General features: G+C 35.6%; 1 protein-coding gene across 3 annotated transcripts in view; it reads right to left on the minus strand.

Annotated features, from left to right (window-relative positions):
- Positions 1–17756, minus strand: part of PARP8 (poly(ADP-ribose) polymerase family member 8) — a 192153-nt gene that overhangs the window by 29445 nt on the left and 144952 nt on the right. For all 3 annotated transcript variants that reach the window (XM_069556386.1, XM_069556384.1, XM_069556385.1), the window contains one exon: positions 4212–4304. In XM_069556386.1, coding sequence (XP_069412487.1) covers positions 4212–4304 — 93 coding nt within the window. The remainder of the gene's footprint in view (positions 1–4211; positions 4305–17756) is intronic.

The following is a 17756-nucleotide window of genomic DNA, read 5'->3' on the forward strand; positions in this document are numbered from 1 at the left end:
TACAGCCACTACAGAAAACAGTCTGGAGGTTCCTCTAAAAAGTTAAAAAGTAGAAATTCCAGAAGGGTCCTGCTGGAAGTGACTATCCCACTTCTGAGTACATAACCAAAAGAATTAAAATGAAAACATCTTTAAGAGATGTTTGTACACCCGTGTTTACGGCAGCATTATACACAATAGACAAGAGATGACAGCAACCAAAATATCCATTGGTGGATGAATGGATAAACAAAATGCTACAGACACATATAACGGAATATTATTTAGCCTAAAGAAGGAAAAGTCAGTCACCTCTTACAAATGGATGAACCTTGAGGACATTATGCTAAGCGAATAAGCCAGTCACAGAAAGTCAGATACTATTGACTATAATCATGAAGCATCTAAATTAATCAGATACACAGAAACAGAAAGAAGGGTGGTTACCAGGGATGGGGGTAGGGGAAAATGGGAGTGTCTGAACAGGTATAGAGTTTCAGTTCTGCAAAGATGAAAATGTTACAGAAATCTGTTTCACAACAATGTGAATATATTTAACACTACTGAACTGTGCATTTAAAAATGATTAGTGTAGTAAATTTTGTTATGTCTTTTTTACAACAATAAAAAAGGCAAAAAATGGATATAATAATAATCTGATAAATGTTCCCCTTTCAATCAAATATTTTAATTAAATACCTTGAGCTGAAAGTGTCAAATCAAAACTACCCAAATAACTGCATTGTTTTGCCAGTAATTTCAAAGTAAATTGTAGTGAAAATAATAGATGTAGGGGTAGAGAATTTAACTAATAGAATATTTTTGTTAATGTACATCCTAAACTAACTTCAAAGTAACAGTGCAACTACTCTGGCAAAATTCCATGCTGTCCACCAAAATTTCATACGTTGCTTCCAAGGTATAATAGGGCTACTGCTTGGAAGCAACTGCTCTGCAAGCAATATTTCTATCCTTTTTGTCTACATCAGACCATATGACTGATCTTAACCCATGGACAGTAGCAGAAAAGGGCTGAGCTGATGGACAGACAGTGCTCCTTTCCTCTCTTCCCCTCTACTATACACCACATGTTGAAAACACAGCAGACCCACATGGTGGACCAAATTCATTTCCTTCAATGATGAGAGCTACCCAACAAACATTCTAACCAGACAGTTGTATGAGTTAGAAATAAAAGTGTACCATATTAATAGTTTATCTATCACAGTAGTCAGATTTGGAATCTTGGCACAAAGAAAGGTTTATACTACAGTTTTTGAATTTGTATTCTATTTGCAGATGATAACTTTTCCATGGAATAAAATGATGTATTTTTTTGGAGAAGAGGTAAATTTAAAATTGTAGACCACTGGCTTTCAAGCATTTCAACAGTAATTTCTTTTTTGTTTTTTAAGAAAATTGTATGTAAGAGCCTCATTACATAAAAGAAATAAAATAAAATGGAGCTGCCTTCTAGTTAAAGCAGTATTTGGAGGCCTGGAATTCCAGCTGTTGACACACTCTCATCCCAGACCAGTCTCCTGCAGATCCCTCTAGAATGTTCATGCAACCTCCAGAGCTCCTCAGAGCCCCATGAAAAATTCAAGAGTCAGCTGATGAAACAAGACCACAGAGATACAGTGCTATTTAGAAAAAGAATCCAATTACACGTAATCTCTAAGATTACAGCCAGAATACTGGGGTATACCTTTAAAGAAGTTAAAAGAATATTCTGCATTGGCATTCAAGTAGAATCACTAAATTCTCTAAAATTTTTTTTTTCGATATTGATCTTTAGAACTGAATCATTAAATTGATCTAAGTGAAAACTTGTGTCTTGTTACTATTGTTACATAATCCAAGTATAATTTCACTTTAAGATCCATTATTTTTAAACATGTATCTATAATTAGAGGGGAAAAAAAGCACCTATTATTCTATCAACTTAGCCTACTGTTAAGAGGTTAATTTTCCTTCTAATCAATGTGCCTTATTTCTAGGCTTTACTTTCTTCCCTGATTAAACTGTATGAAAGACAATTTATATCCAGTAAAATGCTTAAATATTAACCATATGACTCAAACAATGATACATATACATACACACATACATATATACCCATGTGAAAATACATGTATTTGTGTATGTATATTCATATATACCTGTGTAAAGTTTATTTTTACATAGCTATACATAGCATAGATGAAAGTATCTTTTCTTTTTTGAGCAATATTAGTTTCCAAGGGATGAGAAAACCTTTTACATTAAAAAAAAAAGACTCACCACAGTCAGATAAATTTGAAAAGTCCTCCAAATATAGGCTAGTCATTTTCTTCAGTTTTAGAGATTCTTAGAGCTTTTAGTATGCAAATTTGCACACACTGGATGCAAAGGTAATATTAAGCTGGATTTTTAAAGTTTATTTTAATCATGGACTCATTTTTTCCATATCACAACTGGTCAATGTTCTACTGTTTGCTTCATTTTCATTTGTAACTCATTACATTACAAATACTACCCTTAAAATGTCATCAAGTGTTTGCATCTCATTTTAGCTCATCAGTGAAATAATTAGGTTAAGGGAGTATAAGTCCATGAGGCCTGGGCTGCCTGTGTTAACTGCTTTATCGTAGTCTAGTGTACCACCTGTTACACAGCAGGCATTTGATATTTACTGCAATGATGACCATATGTCTCTTGTATGATCATTCTTCCCACCCATCTTTGTGAATTTTTAAAAATTCTCTTACATTTAGTTTCCTTTAATTTTTAGTAAGGTAAATATTTTCTCATGTTTCTTTACTAACTACAGGTTCATATTTGTGAATTGTGCATTCATTTCCTGTATTAATTTGTAATGATATTCATGTTTTTCCTCTCAATTTTTATGCGTTTCCGTGTAATTAAGTTAGTAGCAAAATACACTTTTTCATAATTAGCTCTTAGTGCTCACTAGTTTTTTCAGGTAAAAGATGTAAAATATGTATGGACTCAGATCTGTTTTTTTCTTTATGATTTCTTATATGGGCATAAATGCATGAACCAGATGCCCTACATAAGCTGTACATGCTTAATGTGACTCTTCTCCAGTTGAGATATAATACTTTTAAACACTTATAAGGTAATACTTAAACTTTTAAAGTATAAGTCTTTTGGAATTTGATTTTGCACACAAGTGTAAAGACCTAAAAGCGTTTCTTCCCTGCAAGTCAGTTGTTTCCACCATACTAAACCATTTTTATTTTATGACATGATGTGATACCTCCCTTAATATATAAAAAATGTATTTAAAACTTGAACAATTATGGGGATTACTGGACTTTCTTGTCAGTACTTTCCTTGCCAGTACTGTATTTTGTTAAAATACTACAGACTTACATAATACGGTTTTGTGTTTGGTTGGTCTAGCCTCCTTTAATTAACATGCACTATTTTTTGATTTTTGGAATTTTCTCATCTATTAGTATTTCAGTCATGTTCAATAAATGAACAAAAACTAGTTGAAATTTTAATGAATTACATGATATAATGCATTTTGGCATCTTGACAATTGTTTTTTTTCCTTTCCAGAAACATGGGATGCTGCTCTACTTCCAAGTTTTTAAATATTTTTCTTCCTATGTTATAAACACTGCTATTGTAAAACTGAATGCTCTCTTTTTATTACATGTTCTGCCTATTACCTTGTCACCTAAGTTTTAAAAATAAATTGGCTTCCATTTTATGGAGAAGGAAATAGCAACCCACTCCAGTGTTCTTGCCTAGAGAATCCCAGGGACAGGGGAGCCTGGTGGGCTGCTGTCTATGGGGTCGCACAGAGTCGGACACGACTGAAGTGACTTAGCAGCAGCAGCAGCAGCAGCCCATTACCTTTTCACCTGAGTTTTAAAACTAAATTGGCTTCCATTTTATAGCACTGTAACTTTACAAATAAATTTTACAGAATGCAAGGGCAAGGGTTTCAGTAGCTCAGTTTCGCCCTATAAAAAAGAAATGCAATTATTTTTCAAACAATTAAAGTTGGTTTAACTTCTCTTGCCAACTGTAAAATGACAAAACACATTACATAAAGTTGGCAAACTGCAGTGTCTATCTAAAAATATAAAATGCCGGTTTGCTTTTTCAATGTATCAAGAACTATCAAAAATTTGCCCTCAAAGAAGGATAGAATAAAAAATGTTTTCAAATTTTTATATTTAAAATATAAAATAATCAGTATCATGTGTTAGTACCTGAGCTCCAGTTGCTATTTCATCAGCAGCTTCATTCATTACTCCCAGGGTTTGAAAAGCAAATACACACAGCTCTCGTTCACACACCGTAGGCTACAAAAGAAAGGGGAATCAATTCAACATTTTTTCTTTTTACCATCTTCCAATTCCTAACGTAAATGTGTGATGTTCTTTAAAATAAATAGAAAATGCTAAGTTTTAGAATATTATTAATAAAAAGGAAGAGGGGCTTCCTGGTGGCTCAGTCATAAAGAACTGGTCTGCCAATGCAGGAGACGTGGGTTCTATTTGTGATCATGAGGATCCCACATGCTGCAGCACAAGTAAGCCCGAGGTGCCACAACTACTGAGCCTGTGCTCCAGGGCTGCGGAACCACATCTACTGAAACCCACCCATCCAGAGCCCATGCTCCACAACAAGAGAAGCCACCGCAATGAGAAGTCCGCACAATACAACTAGAGTAGAGCCTCCACTCGCCACAACTAGAGAAAAGTCTGTGCAGCAACAAAGGCCTGGCACACCCAAAAATAAACGAAAATTTTTAAAAAGGAAGAAATACTATCCCAGAATCCCAGAAGTCGCTCAGTCGTGACCGACTCTTTGCGACCCCCTGGACTGTAGCCTGCCAGGCTCCTCTGTCCATGGGATTTTCCAGGCAATAGTACTGGAGTGGATTGCCATTTCCTTCTCCAGGGGATCTTCCCAACCCAGGGCTTGAACCTGGGTCTCCCACATTGTAGACAGACACTTTACCGTCTGAGCCACCAGGAAAGTCCAAGAAATACTATACACATAAATATTATTTACACTAGTCTTGGTATGGAAGCAACCTAAGTGCCCATGTACAGATGAATGGATAAAGGAGGTGTGGTATATATAAATAAAACGGAATACCACTCAGTCATAAAAAAGAAAAGAATATTGCCATTTGCAAGAACATTACGCTCACTGAAATAAATCAGAGAAAGACAAATACTGTCTGACTTCACTTATATGCATCGAAAAAAACAAAACAAATGAGGAAGCATAACAAAAATATAAACAGAGTCATAGACACAGAGAACAAAAAGGTGGTTGCCAGGAGGGAAGGAGGTGGTAGGATGAGAGAAAACAGATGGGGAGATTAACAGGTACAAACTTCCATTTACCAAGTACATGAGTCATAGGGATGAAATGAACAGTGCAGGGAAGATAGTCAATAATAATGCAGTATCTTTGTATGGTGTCAGATAGTAACTAAAGTTACTGGGGTGATCATTTTGTAATGTACAGAAATATCAAATCACTACACTGTGCACCAGGAACTATCAAAATGTTCTATGTAGGTCAATTATACTTCAAAAACAAGTAAATTCATAGAAAAAGAGAACAGACTTGTGGTTACCCGAAGTGGAAGGGTAGAGGGAGAGGAAATTGCGTGGAGGTGGTCTAAAGGTGCAAACTTCCAATTACAAGATAAATAACTACTAGGGACATAACGAACAACATAATTAATATAATTAACACTGGTGTATGTTATATATCAGTTCAGTTCAGTTCAGTCACTCAGTTGTGTCCGACTCTTTGCAATCCCATGGACTGCAGCACACCAGGCTTCCCTGTGCATCACTAGCTCCTACAGCTTCCTCAAACTCATGTCCATGGAGTTGATGCCATCCAACCATCTCATCCTTTGTCATCCCCTTCGCCTCCTGCCAGGATCAGGGTCTTTACAAATGATTAAGTTCCTCACATCATGTAGCCAAAGTATTGGAGTTTCAACTTCAGCATCAGTCCTTCTAATGAATATTCAGGATTGATTTCCTTTAGGATGGACTGGTTGGATCCCCTTGCAGTCCAAGGGACTCTCAAGAGTCTTCTCCAACATCACAGTTCAAAAGCATCAATTCTTCAGCCCTCAGCTTTCTTTATAGTCCAACTCTCACATCCATACGTGACCATTGGAAAAACCATAGTTTTGAGTAGACGGACCTTTGTTGGCAAAGTAATGTCTGTTTTTTAATATGCTGCCTAGATTGGTCATAGCTTTTCTTCCAAGGACCAAGTGTCTTTTAATTTCATGGCTGCAGTCCCTGTATGAAGTGATTTTGGAGCCCCTCAAAATAAGTCTTTCACTGTTTTCATTGTTTCCCCATCTATTGGCCATGAAGTGATGGGAATGGATGCCATGATATTAGTTTTTGAATGCTGAACCAATGTTTTCACTCTCCTCTTTCACTTTCATCAAGAGGCTCTTTAATTCTCCTTCACTTTCTGCCATAAGGGTGGTGTCATCTACATATCTGAGGTTATTGATATTTCTCCTGGCAATCTTGATTCTAGCTTGTGCTTTATCAGGCCTGACATTTTGCATGATGTACTCTGCATATAAATTAAATAAGTAGGGTGACAATATACAGCCTTGACATACTTTTTTCCCAATTTGGAACCAGTCCGTTGTTCCATGTTCAGTTCTAATTGTTGCTTCTTGACCTGCATACAGATTTCTCAGGAGGCAGGTAAGGGGGTCTGGTATTCCCATCTCTTTAAGAATTTTCCAGTTTGTTGTGAACCACACAGTCAAAGACTTTGATGTAATCAACAAAGCAGAAGTAGATCTTTTTCTGGAACTCTTGCTTTTTCAATGATCCAATGGATGTTGGCAAATTGACTGATCTTTGGTTCCTCTGCCTTTTCTAAATCCAGCTTTTATGCTACATATAAAAGAGACTAAAATCCTAAGAGTTCTCATCACAAGGAAAAAAATGCTTTTCTTTTTATTTTGTATTAATATGAGATGATGGATATTCTAAACTTAGTGTGATAATCATTTCATGAGGCATGTAAGACGAATCATTATGCTGTATACCTTAAAGTTATACAGTGCTGTATATCTCAGTAAAACTGGAGAGGGGATGGGAAGAACTATCACTTTATTTTAAAAAATCAAATTTCTAAATATACGTAACAATTAGTAAATAGCCATTTTACTGATATAGTCAAAAATATTATTAAAAATTCAATTCAGTTAGTTTTAGGCACTTGCACTCGGAATGATTTAGCAATATGTGAAAATATCCTTTGGATCTATCCCAGGTGGCTCAGTGGTAAAGAATTCACCTGCCAAAACAGAAGATGCAGGTTCAAGCCCTGAGTCAGGAAGATCCCCTGGAGGAGGGCATGGCAGCCCACTCCAGTATTTTTGTCTGGAGAATCCTATGGACAGAGGAGCTTGGGAGGCTGCAGTCTGTGCAGTCACAGAGTTGGACATGACTGAGCATGCATGCACAAAATATATCCTTTAAGTAGAAAATCCATCTTGCTTGCGTAATACACATTTGCACGGAAGATGCATTTAAATTTTCACATTTGCACAGAAGATGCATTTGAAAGTAGATACCTAAACTGGTGATATACTAAAAAATGAGATTCAATCCCAAGGCTATGTAAAACAAATCTACAAAGGAGAATTCTATTTCTTCCTAGGTAATTTTCTCTGGAAGAAATAAGCATGACTCTGCTTACTTGCTACCTAACTCTTGAAAGACTGGTTTTGTTGCAAAGATTTTTGACTTCAGTAACCTCCTGAAGTCAACAGCACTGAAATATACACTCTGCAATTGCTTTGGAAGAGCTCTCATCTTTCAAATCTAATACAGTGTCATCTGTTTGATTTATCTCATCTCCTGAGTTACATCGCATTAGGTAACTGATGAAGCCTAACACGATGCAGCCTGTGGTGCCCAGCACAGCAGAGAGACGTATTTGTTAGTGCCACTGCTCCCATGCTCACTGACTTCAAAGGATAACTTCGTCCACTGCTTAACTAGTGGGGAAGGAAAGCCCCATACTAAGCACCCTTTATGCTCAGAATGGGCCCACGTGGTGGCTTTGTAGACAAAAAGCCAATCACACAAAGATTTCTGATTGACATTCCCTAAAGAAAATTTCCCCCTCAAATAAATTGATGTATTTTCTTTGTCAGTCTTAAAAAGACAGCTTCTATTTCAGAAACATAGGAAAAACTACCTATGGTAGGAAATTAATTGGACAAAGTTCTTCATCCAGACTCAAGCTATACACACTGCTGTATGCACATGGATAAACTTAGAGCAGACTGTTCAATTTCTACTACTGTTACTTTAGCATTTAACTTAATCTGGTCCTATTTTTTCGTGTGTATCTATGTGCATGTATGGCTGCCCATCAATTTCTCCCACTGACACTGGGCTGTTTCTTTTGTTCAGGAGCATGGTATGGTCTGAAATAATAAGAGCAACCATTTTATTACATACTTACTATAGCATCAAACACTATATTGATGTTTGAGTATAATGAAACTGTAAACAAAAAAGAATCCAGGGGAAGGCAAGCTTTGGAAATCATTAAGGGGCCACAGGAATTAATTCATATTCCAGATACCCAAAGTTCACTGAGTAAGTAAACAGAGACAAAGAAGGTACTTTGTTTTTAATAATACTATTGCCAAACAACCATACAGTTGTTTTTTTCTAATGACCAAAATCCATAAATCCTAAAGCTGAATATCATGATAAGGCTCATTTAATATATACGAGCAATGAACATTTCTAAAATGCTATAATTGAACCCTGGAAATTTTTTTTTTTAGTTTCTTTTAAATTAAAAAGAATTTATTGGAGTATAGCTGATTTATAATGTAAGTTTCAGGTATACAACAAAATGAATCAGTTATACATTTTAGATAGTTATATATTTTAGATTCTTTTTCCTTATAGGCCATTACAGAGTACTGAGTAGAGATCCCTGTGCTATACAGCAGGTTCTTACTAGTTTCCTATTTTATATATACTCTTGTGTTAATCCCAATCTCTCAATTTATCCCTCCCCCTATTTCCCCTAAGTAGCTTTGTCTTCTAGATCCACAACTCTACTTTTGTTTTATAAATAAGTACATTTATAACCTTTTAAAAAAGATTCCACATATAAGCAATATCATATGATATTTGTCTTTCTATGTCTGTCTTCTTGAACCTTGGATAGTTAATAATGTTTGTGATCATCCTAATATATATATATGTATATACATATATTCACACACATATTCAGAGAATAAAGTAGAAACTAATTTTTGGCATTAAATTGTTGCCTTCTTAAACAGTATAAATGAAAATGAAATACTCTGCTAAACTAGACTGGAAGGCAATTATTTGAAATTTGAGTATTCTATCAGCATACTTTGTCCCCAATCCTAGAAATTCATGGGCCACCCTGACTTTGTCTCAAATGATTTTTTACCAATTTTGCCCAGACCTCCTAGTCTTTATCTTGAGTAACAAATGAGCAACAGTTCAGTCTTTTCTGAATGGTTTCTCCTGCATTGCTGTTTCATCCTCCTCAGACCTATTTCCATTCCAACCTCTAAATCTCCAAATCACATGGATTTATCAACTGACCCATTATTTTAAATTATAAATTTACAATCCTAATGATAAAGCTATGGCTTAATTTCTTTATAAACACTCCTTTTCTTTATTGCATTTTTTTTTCATTGAAAAATGGCCTTTATTCCCATACTCAAATTTGCAAGGCTAATTTCTAAGGATATCCTATTACTGCAACTGTTTGAAGAAGGAAATCAGGTACGATAGAAAACTTGCTTTGTGAAGGGGGGCAAGAAATGATATTACCATTCTGAAAAATCTGAAGTATAACTACACATTATATTCTTATAGAAATAATTTTATCTTTATTTTTAAAATAGTAATGATAGAGGTAGTAATATTGCAATTAATTTATGTACCACAGTAGGGGTTCCCAGGTGGCTCAGTGGTAAAGAATCCACCTGCCAATACAGGAGACACAGATTCAATTCCTGGGTCAAGAAGATCTCCTGGATTAAGAAATGGCAACCCACTCCAGTATTTTTGCCTGGGAAATACCATGGATAGAGGAGCCTAGTGGGCTACAGTCCATGGGGTCACAAAAAGACTTAAACATGACTTAGAGACTAAACACCACCACCACCACACTAAATGCCAGTGAATTTTAAAATAACAATGTTACATCTATCAATCATTTTACTAGAACATTCAATAGAGTATTCAAGATATAAATAAGCTTAATTTTCAGATAATTATTTGCCAATCTAGTTTTTGTAGATAACTGTTTATCCACATTTTTTATGAGAGGAGTTCAAAATGTCAACACAAGATGGCATACTAAAAGAAAGTTCTCAAATCACAAGTAATCTAGACTAGATGTCTCACAGAAAGGACATCCTATTCCAGGAAAGCAAGTGATTCATTCCTCCTTAATCAAGTATATAGTTATAGTGCAATTAGCCTTCTCCCACTTTGAGCATATTGCCAGCCAGTGCCCTGCTCCCAAGAAAATCTGCTATCACTATATTATTTGCATAGAAAACTCCAGTCTCAATTCAAAATAAAGCATACTCATGGAATAGCTATTGCTGGTTAAGCAAAACTGTATGTTTTCTTAAACATGACTTAATAAAGTATACTGCCTAGATATCACCAGCAATGTACATTATTTACTAATTCAAGTTTACAAGAAACCTATTAGCTGCCTATTCTTAATGATATACTATTATATTGCCTTCAAATAATTAGTCCCTATAACTTAAACTGTAAAACCATGGCAAGTCCCTCCTGCCATTACACATAATACACATAATATATCTGCAATATAACATTCACTCTGCACCATTAAAAACATGGGGAACTTTATATGTCCCTAAATTAAGATTCATTTTAGAAATTTTTAAGCTAAAATGAATACTTTTTAAATTTTACTTGAATCAAAACAATTTAAATGTGAGCAGTAAAAACATGACTCAAAAAAATTATTTTAAGCCCTAAAGAATGTTTTAGAACCAACTGTATTTTAGAAATTTTGTGTTTTCAATGAATTTAAATTACTTCCTACTGAAAACAGAAATAACACAACCAGAGAATCCAGCTATGTATTTATATATAGCACAGTGTAGGTGAGTGGTTTTCAAACTCTTTTTTGCTGTGATCGTTTTTTTCAAACAAAATATTTCATGTAAGCCCAATATGTAAAACAGATGAACATGGATGTTGTTCCAGCTGGAGCTTATGTGCACAGTTCAGTTTTCCCAGCTACAAAACAGGCATAAAATCAGATCTAGTACACCAGGCTGATAAAAGGACCAAGAGAGAAGAATCAAGTGAGATAAAGATTATAAAATCTCCTTGAGATATAGACAGCTGTTGAAATATTAACACTATTAGGTAAGCTGGATAGTGTGAAAGTTGCTCGGTCATGTCCAACTCTTTGCGACCCTATGGACTGTAGTCTGCCAAGCTCCTCTGTCCATGCGCATTCTCCAAGCAAGAATACTAGAGGACTAGAGTGGGTTGCCATGCCCTCCTCCAGGGATCTTCCTGACTCAGGGATTGAACTCATGTACCTCACATCTCCTGTCTTGGCAAGCAGTTTCTTTGCCACTAGGGCCAGCTGGGAAGCCCCATCTCTTCTACTTATGTTAACTCAATCTATACACAGAAATATGTGTTTAATAAGAATTTTCACTGAAGCATATCATGACGTGGTACTTTTATTTTCATACCCTTGGTTTATCAAAATTCTTAATTTGTTTCTAAAGCATGTCTTACTAAAATAAAAATGAGCAATATAAATACAACTTAATAATTTAAAAAAAACTAGTGTGGAAAACACATGAGAATAATTAAGAATATTGACTAGAAACACAAAACCTACAAGCCTTTAATTTTCTGTATTTCCAGATTTATAGTCAGTTCTTTGGGTTCTTTTCAATGGTTTGGAAGAAAGACACATTTGGAGCAAGGCAAGATTTACTGTCGATTAGGAAAGACAGGAATCCCACAGAGATCAAGACAGATCCATAATGAAATAGGATCAGGCCTGGTTAGGCCTCAATATACATGCTGATTCCTACTGTCTCATAAAACTAACACTGTTGTTTGATTATTAAAACCAATTTCTGCTCAATTTGGATGTAAAAATATTTATGTTTTAACTAAAAGTTTTTTGGTGTAATTATTTAGTTTGACCTGTTATTTCAAAACTTGGAAAATTAACTTCTGTGAAATGGATTTGGGGGGAGAAAATTGGTTATGCTTTTTCATCCATTCTCTAAATATTAAGATATGAAGGTCAGACTTAAATATAAGAAGACCTACCTGTTTTCCTCTTAAGTAAAATGGGACATATCCAGGTTTACCTACCTACTCAGTTTCTCAAGATTGGTCTTGGGAGTGCCTTAAGCTATGACCAAACTATAGCTGAGTACTGTTAACTTTACTCTAACAAGAACCTTAGTTACAAACATTTTTCTAAGGTCCACAGCAAAACTGGGTACAAAAATTACTAGGTTCATGGATTTCTTTGACTTGACTTTAGTGGGATGGTACACTATTCTCAAGAGGTGACGTGAGAGTCTCAGGCCTGATAACACAAAGCAAGTAATGTGGGACATTTCCACAGGGCAGGAGCAGAAAACAGATCATAATTCTTTTATCACATGCTAATGTGGGAAACAAGAAAGTCTGTTAACCAGGGACACAGAGAACACACACCCAGTGTCACTGACAAAGTTCCAACTTTGTAGGGACACTAAGCCACGCAACCACGTGAGTGGTTTTCTCCAGTAGGATTCAGCAGCTCACATACAGGGCTCAAAGAAGACAAACACCTGCATTGATCCAAGAATGGGGCTTAAGGTGAGTATAACAAAAAGATAAGGGCACTAGGAGTTTACAGGCTGATAAAACAGTGGTGATTCTGGCAGTAAATCCTCCTTTTCCTCTTTCACAAACACACTTGATGAAGTCCAAAATCAACATTCTAAAGCATCACCAAACAGTATAGCATCAACACTCCAGTTGATTCCAAAATGTAGAGAACTAGTGATTTGGTTTTGGTTTGGTTTTCTGATGGAATTGCAGACCGTACTGCCAAACTGAAATTCTGGGACTCTGAACAACCCTCCTGATAATGTGAGTTTTATGCAGATCTAAAGTATCACATGTCAGAACCCACCTGAGAGTGATATTTATAACCTTTGTAAACAAAAGAGAAAATCAGAGCCTTGTGGTATTTCTAAATAAGTAGTTTAGTTCCTTATGTTGCAAAAGTGTGACAAGCTTGCCTAGACCTCTGAGGAAAGTGACAGAACAGGAAATTAGTGACTAAAATTTTAGGACATTTGGGAAATAGGAATAAATGGAGACTTATGTCATTTAGAAAACAATCAGGCTTGAAGAAAAGAGAAAAAAAGTGAGAAACAGTTTGAATTTTGACAGAGAAATCTAACAAATGTAACAAACATGAGGCAGAAATCTATGGAAACAATTCTATCTAACCATTTAGTCACCCATGGGGCTATAACATCTCTTTTTTATAGCTTGGGGATTTACTGCAGTTTTTAATGTGTTACATGGGCTGAGAATAAGTGACCAATGAGTCCATTTATTGATTACTATCCATAGGAAATTACATTTGTAAAAATTGTTATACATTATTGAAATGATCACTATACATTATTGAAATTATAGCAAAATACATTGCAATGGAAATATAAGAAAGAAAAAATGAATATGCCTCATTTAAGTGAAATACCTGTTTAATACAACAAGGAGGTATTCTGTTTACTTTTCTTCCCTTGCATATGAGATGTTTCTCTATTTTCATTTCCTGATCTGATTTCATATGTTACTTATCTTACTATTTAAGAAAGTAAGGTTTCTGATTTCCTTAGATATCAGCCTGAATTACAGCAACATAAAACCGCTTGATAAACTATATTTATTTAAAAATGTTGTCTTCACTTTTGTTTATAAAAGCATTTCCATTTCTAGAAATAGACAGCATACTTAACTGGTACAGAAAGACAGAGATAAAGTCAAAGAAACCTTGGAGCAAGGTACAGAGAATACTAGTATCAACTATGATCTTTCTATCACTTATTATTGGAATGAACTGCTAGGAAGTAAACTGGGAAGAGCAAACTCCCAACACCAAGTGTAGTCAATTTCCAGGATGTAAAAGTAGTCAGTTCAAGTATGTAAGTAAAGAGCAGCATTATGATTGAGAACCATGGCCTTGGTGCCATTCTGCCAGGATTCAAATCCTGTCCCTATCAATTACTAGCATTGTGACATTAAAAAAATTACTATTTTCCTCATCTATAAAGCAGGGGTAGTAATATCCATCCTCAGAAGGTTATTATAAGGATTAAATAAGATAATCTATGCAGTGAAAGTTGCTCAGTCATGTCTGACTCTTTGCAACCCCATGGACTGTACAGTACATAGAATTCTCCAGGCCAGAACACTGCAGTGGGTAGCCTTTCCCTTCTCCAGAGGATCTTCCCAACCCAGGGATGGAACCCAGGTCTCCCGCATTGCAAGCAGATTCTTTACCAGCTGAGCTATAAAGGAAGCCCAGCCACCAGGGAAGATCCATATAAGGCACTCCAAAAACATGATTACAAAAAAAAAAAAACACCCAAAAAGCTTATGCTATTCATAACATGACTATTATATCCTGCAATGAAAATATTATTGTCATGGATTAAGAAATAAATCAAGGTCCACAGATGCACAATGACAAAATAAAGATGAGCCTTCTTAGTGGGATAAATGAACATGATAAAATGATTCGTTCTCCTTTCATCATAACTATACATTTCTGGGTATTGAATAAAAATAACAATCTTGTACAAATCTTTATTAAAATAAATGCTGAGTCAGTTGATTTGGTTTCAGATTAGCAATATATCTCTTTGAGAGGAAAAACTGTTAAAAAAAGCATATGAGGGGCAAGAAAAACTTTGTTATATGTTTTCCGAAAGCAATAAAATGAAACAAATATAAAACGTGACAGACGACTGTGCTCATTAATGGCTGTTATATATGTTTTTATAACATAAATCTTGAAAGGCAAAACTGTTCTAATAAAACTACCTGTTTCCAGGCTTTATAATTTATCTTTTCAAGCATATAGGATAAATTTCTCTTAAAAAGTGCAACAGACTCTAGCATAGTGCCTTATACTCATAAAGCGTTTAATAAATGTTGGTGATAAGGTTTTGAAATCTGACAGAATCAGGTTCAAAGTTCAGCTTCCAGTCACACAGCTGAGGAGGATACTAACAAAGCTGCCTACCCTCTTTGAATCTTAATCGCCTTAGTTGCACCATGGGCATAAAAATACCTAAACCACAGAGTTCTGTGAAAATCAAATAAGGAAGCGATATGCAAAATACCTGGGGCTTCCCAGGTGCCTCAGTGGTAAACAATCTGCCTGCCAATACAGGAGACGCAGGTTCAACCCCTGGGTCAAGAAGATCCCCTGGAAAAAAGAATGGCAACCTACTCCAGTACTCTTGCCTGGAGAATCTCATGGATAAAGGAGTCTGATAGGCTACAGTCCATGGGGTCGAAAAGAGTTGGACGTGACTGAGCGACTGAGCACGCACTCAAGCATGCAAAATTATCTACCCAGAGTATCTGGCACATGGTGCATAAATCATCTGCAAATAGATATCATTTTAGTATTTCCTGTCTAATCTGGATACCTTCTATTCTTTCTTTCTTCTTAATTGCCTGGCTAGAACCTCTAGTAAAATGTTGATTAGAAGAGGCACAAAATTCACACTTCAGATTAGAAAACACACATTTTTTGATTCCAAACTTACTACAAAGCTACAGTAATTCAGATAGTATAGTACAAGTATAATAACTGACATACAATCAGGGGAATAAAATCAAGAGTCCAAACTCACACATCTATGGTTAAATCATTTTCCACAAGGGAGACAATATCATTTAATGAGGCCAGAATAGTCTTTCCAACAAATGGTGCACAGACAACTAGATATCCACATGCAAGAGAAGGAATCTGAACCTCAACTTCATACCATAAACAACAATTAACTCAATGTCTTACATGTAAGATACAAACTATAAAACTCTTAGAAGGAAACGTAGGTATACATCTTTGTTACCTTGGATTAGGCAATACCTCAACTGATAAATTTGGATTCCACTAACATTAAGTTTTGTGTGTCACAGGACACCATTAAGAAAAAGAAAACCCACAAAACAGGAGAAAATACCTGCAAATCATATCTCTGATAATGATCTAGTATTCAGAATATATAAAGAACTCTTGAAGTGAAGCGAAAGTCGTTCAGTCGTATTTGAGTCTGTGATTCATGGACTATATAGTCCATGGAATTCTCCAGGCCAAAATACTGGAGTGGATAGCAGTTCCCTTCTCCAGGGGATCTTCCCAACCCAGGGATCAAACCCAAGTCTCCCACACTGCAGGTGGATTCTTTACCATCTGAGCCACAAGGGAAGCCACAAAGAACTCTTAGAACTCACTAAAGAAAGCAAACAATCCAATTAAAACATGGGCAATGGATTTAAAGAGATATTTCTCCAAAGAGGACATACAAATGGCCAAGAAGCACATAAAGAGAAGCTCAAATCATCAGTCATTAGCAAAGGACAAAGCAAACCACTATGAGCTACAACTTCCCAATTCATAGGATGGTTTCAGTTGGAGGAAAAAAAGAGGTGAATGGCAAGCGTTGGTGAAGATGTGGAAAAACTTGAACCCCATCAAACACTGCTGTTAGAAATCTAGAGTGGCACAGCCACTGTCAGAGAGTTTGCTAGTTCCTGAAACAGTTGAACAGAGTTAACACAAGTCTCCAGCAATTCCATTAACTGATGAACAGATAAACAAGTCACATAGCTGCATAATGGAGTATTATTCCACCATTAAAGGAATAAGTTATGAGACACACTACATAGATGAACCTCAAAAACACTTTACTACCAAGTGAAAAAATGGCCACATAACATATAATTTAATGTCCATTCATATGAAATTTCTAAAATAGGCAAATTCATAGAGACAGAAAATATATTAGTGGTTGCTAGAGGATGAGAGGAAGGGAAGATTGGGAGTGATTACTAAGATTTATGGGGGTTCTCTTTTGGGGTAATAGATTCTGGAATTATAGAAAGTAGTCATAATTGCACAAAATTGAGAATATTATTTAAAAAAACACTGAACTGTACACATTAAAACAATGAATTGTATATTTATACAAATTTTATCTCAATAAAAAAACTGCAAAAAAATTTCAATTGAGTAATTTTCCCCGAAAAAGCATTTACACATTGATTCTTATTTCCATACTTCCTTAATAGTGCTACAAATGTGTGAGTAGGCAGTAAAAAAAAATCTTTAATTCTCTGAGTCTACTATATATACCTCTTCTAACTGGAATAAGGACTACCCATTTCTCTATTAAATATCTTATTCTTTTTCTTCTGTGTGTGTGTTTTTTTTTTTTGGCTTGTGGGGCCTTAGTTCCTCGACAAGGGACTGAACCCAGGCCCTTGGCAGTAAAAGCATGGAGTCCTAACCACTGAACCACGAGGGAATTCCTCCTACATTAAGTACTGTAGATTGTGTGGTTTTGAAAACAACTGTGTTTACAAGTTTACATACATATACATATCAATATGGATGGACAC

This window comes from Ovis canadensis, chromosome 16 (assembly GCF_042477335.2).
Source record: "Ovis canadensis isolate MfBH-ARS-UI-01 breed Bighorn chromosome 16, ARS-UI_OviCan_v2, whole genome shotgun sequence".
Taxonomy (NCBI): domain Eukaryota; kingdom Metazoa; phylum Chordata; class Mammalia; order Artiodactyla; family Bovidae; genus Ovis; species Ovis canadensis.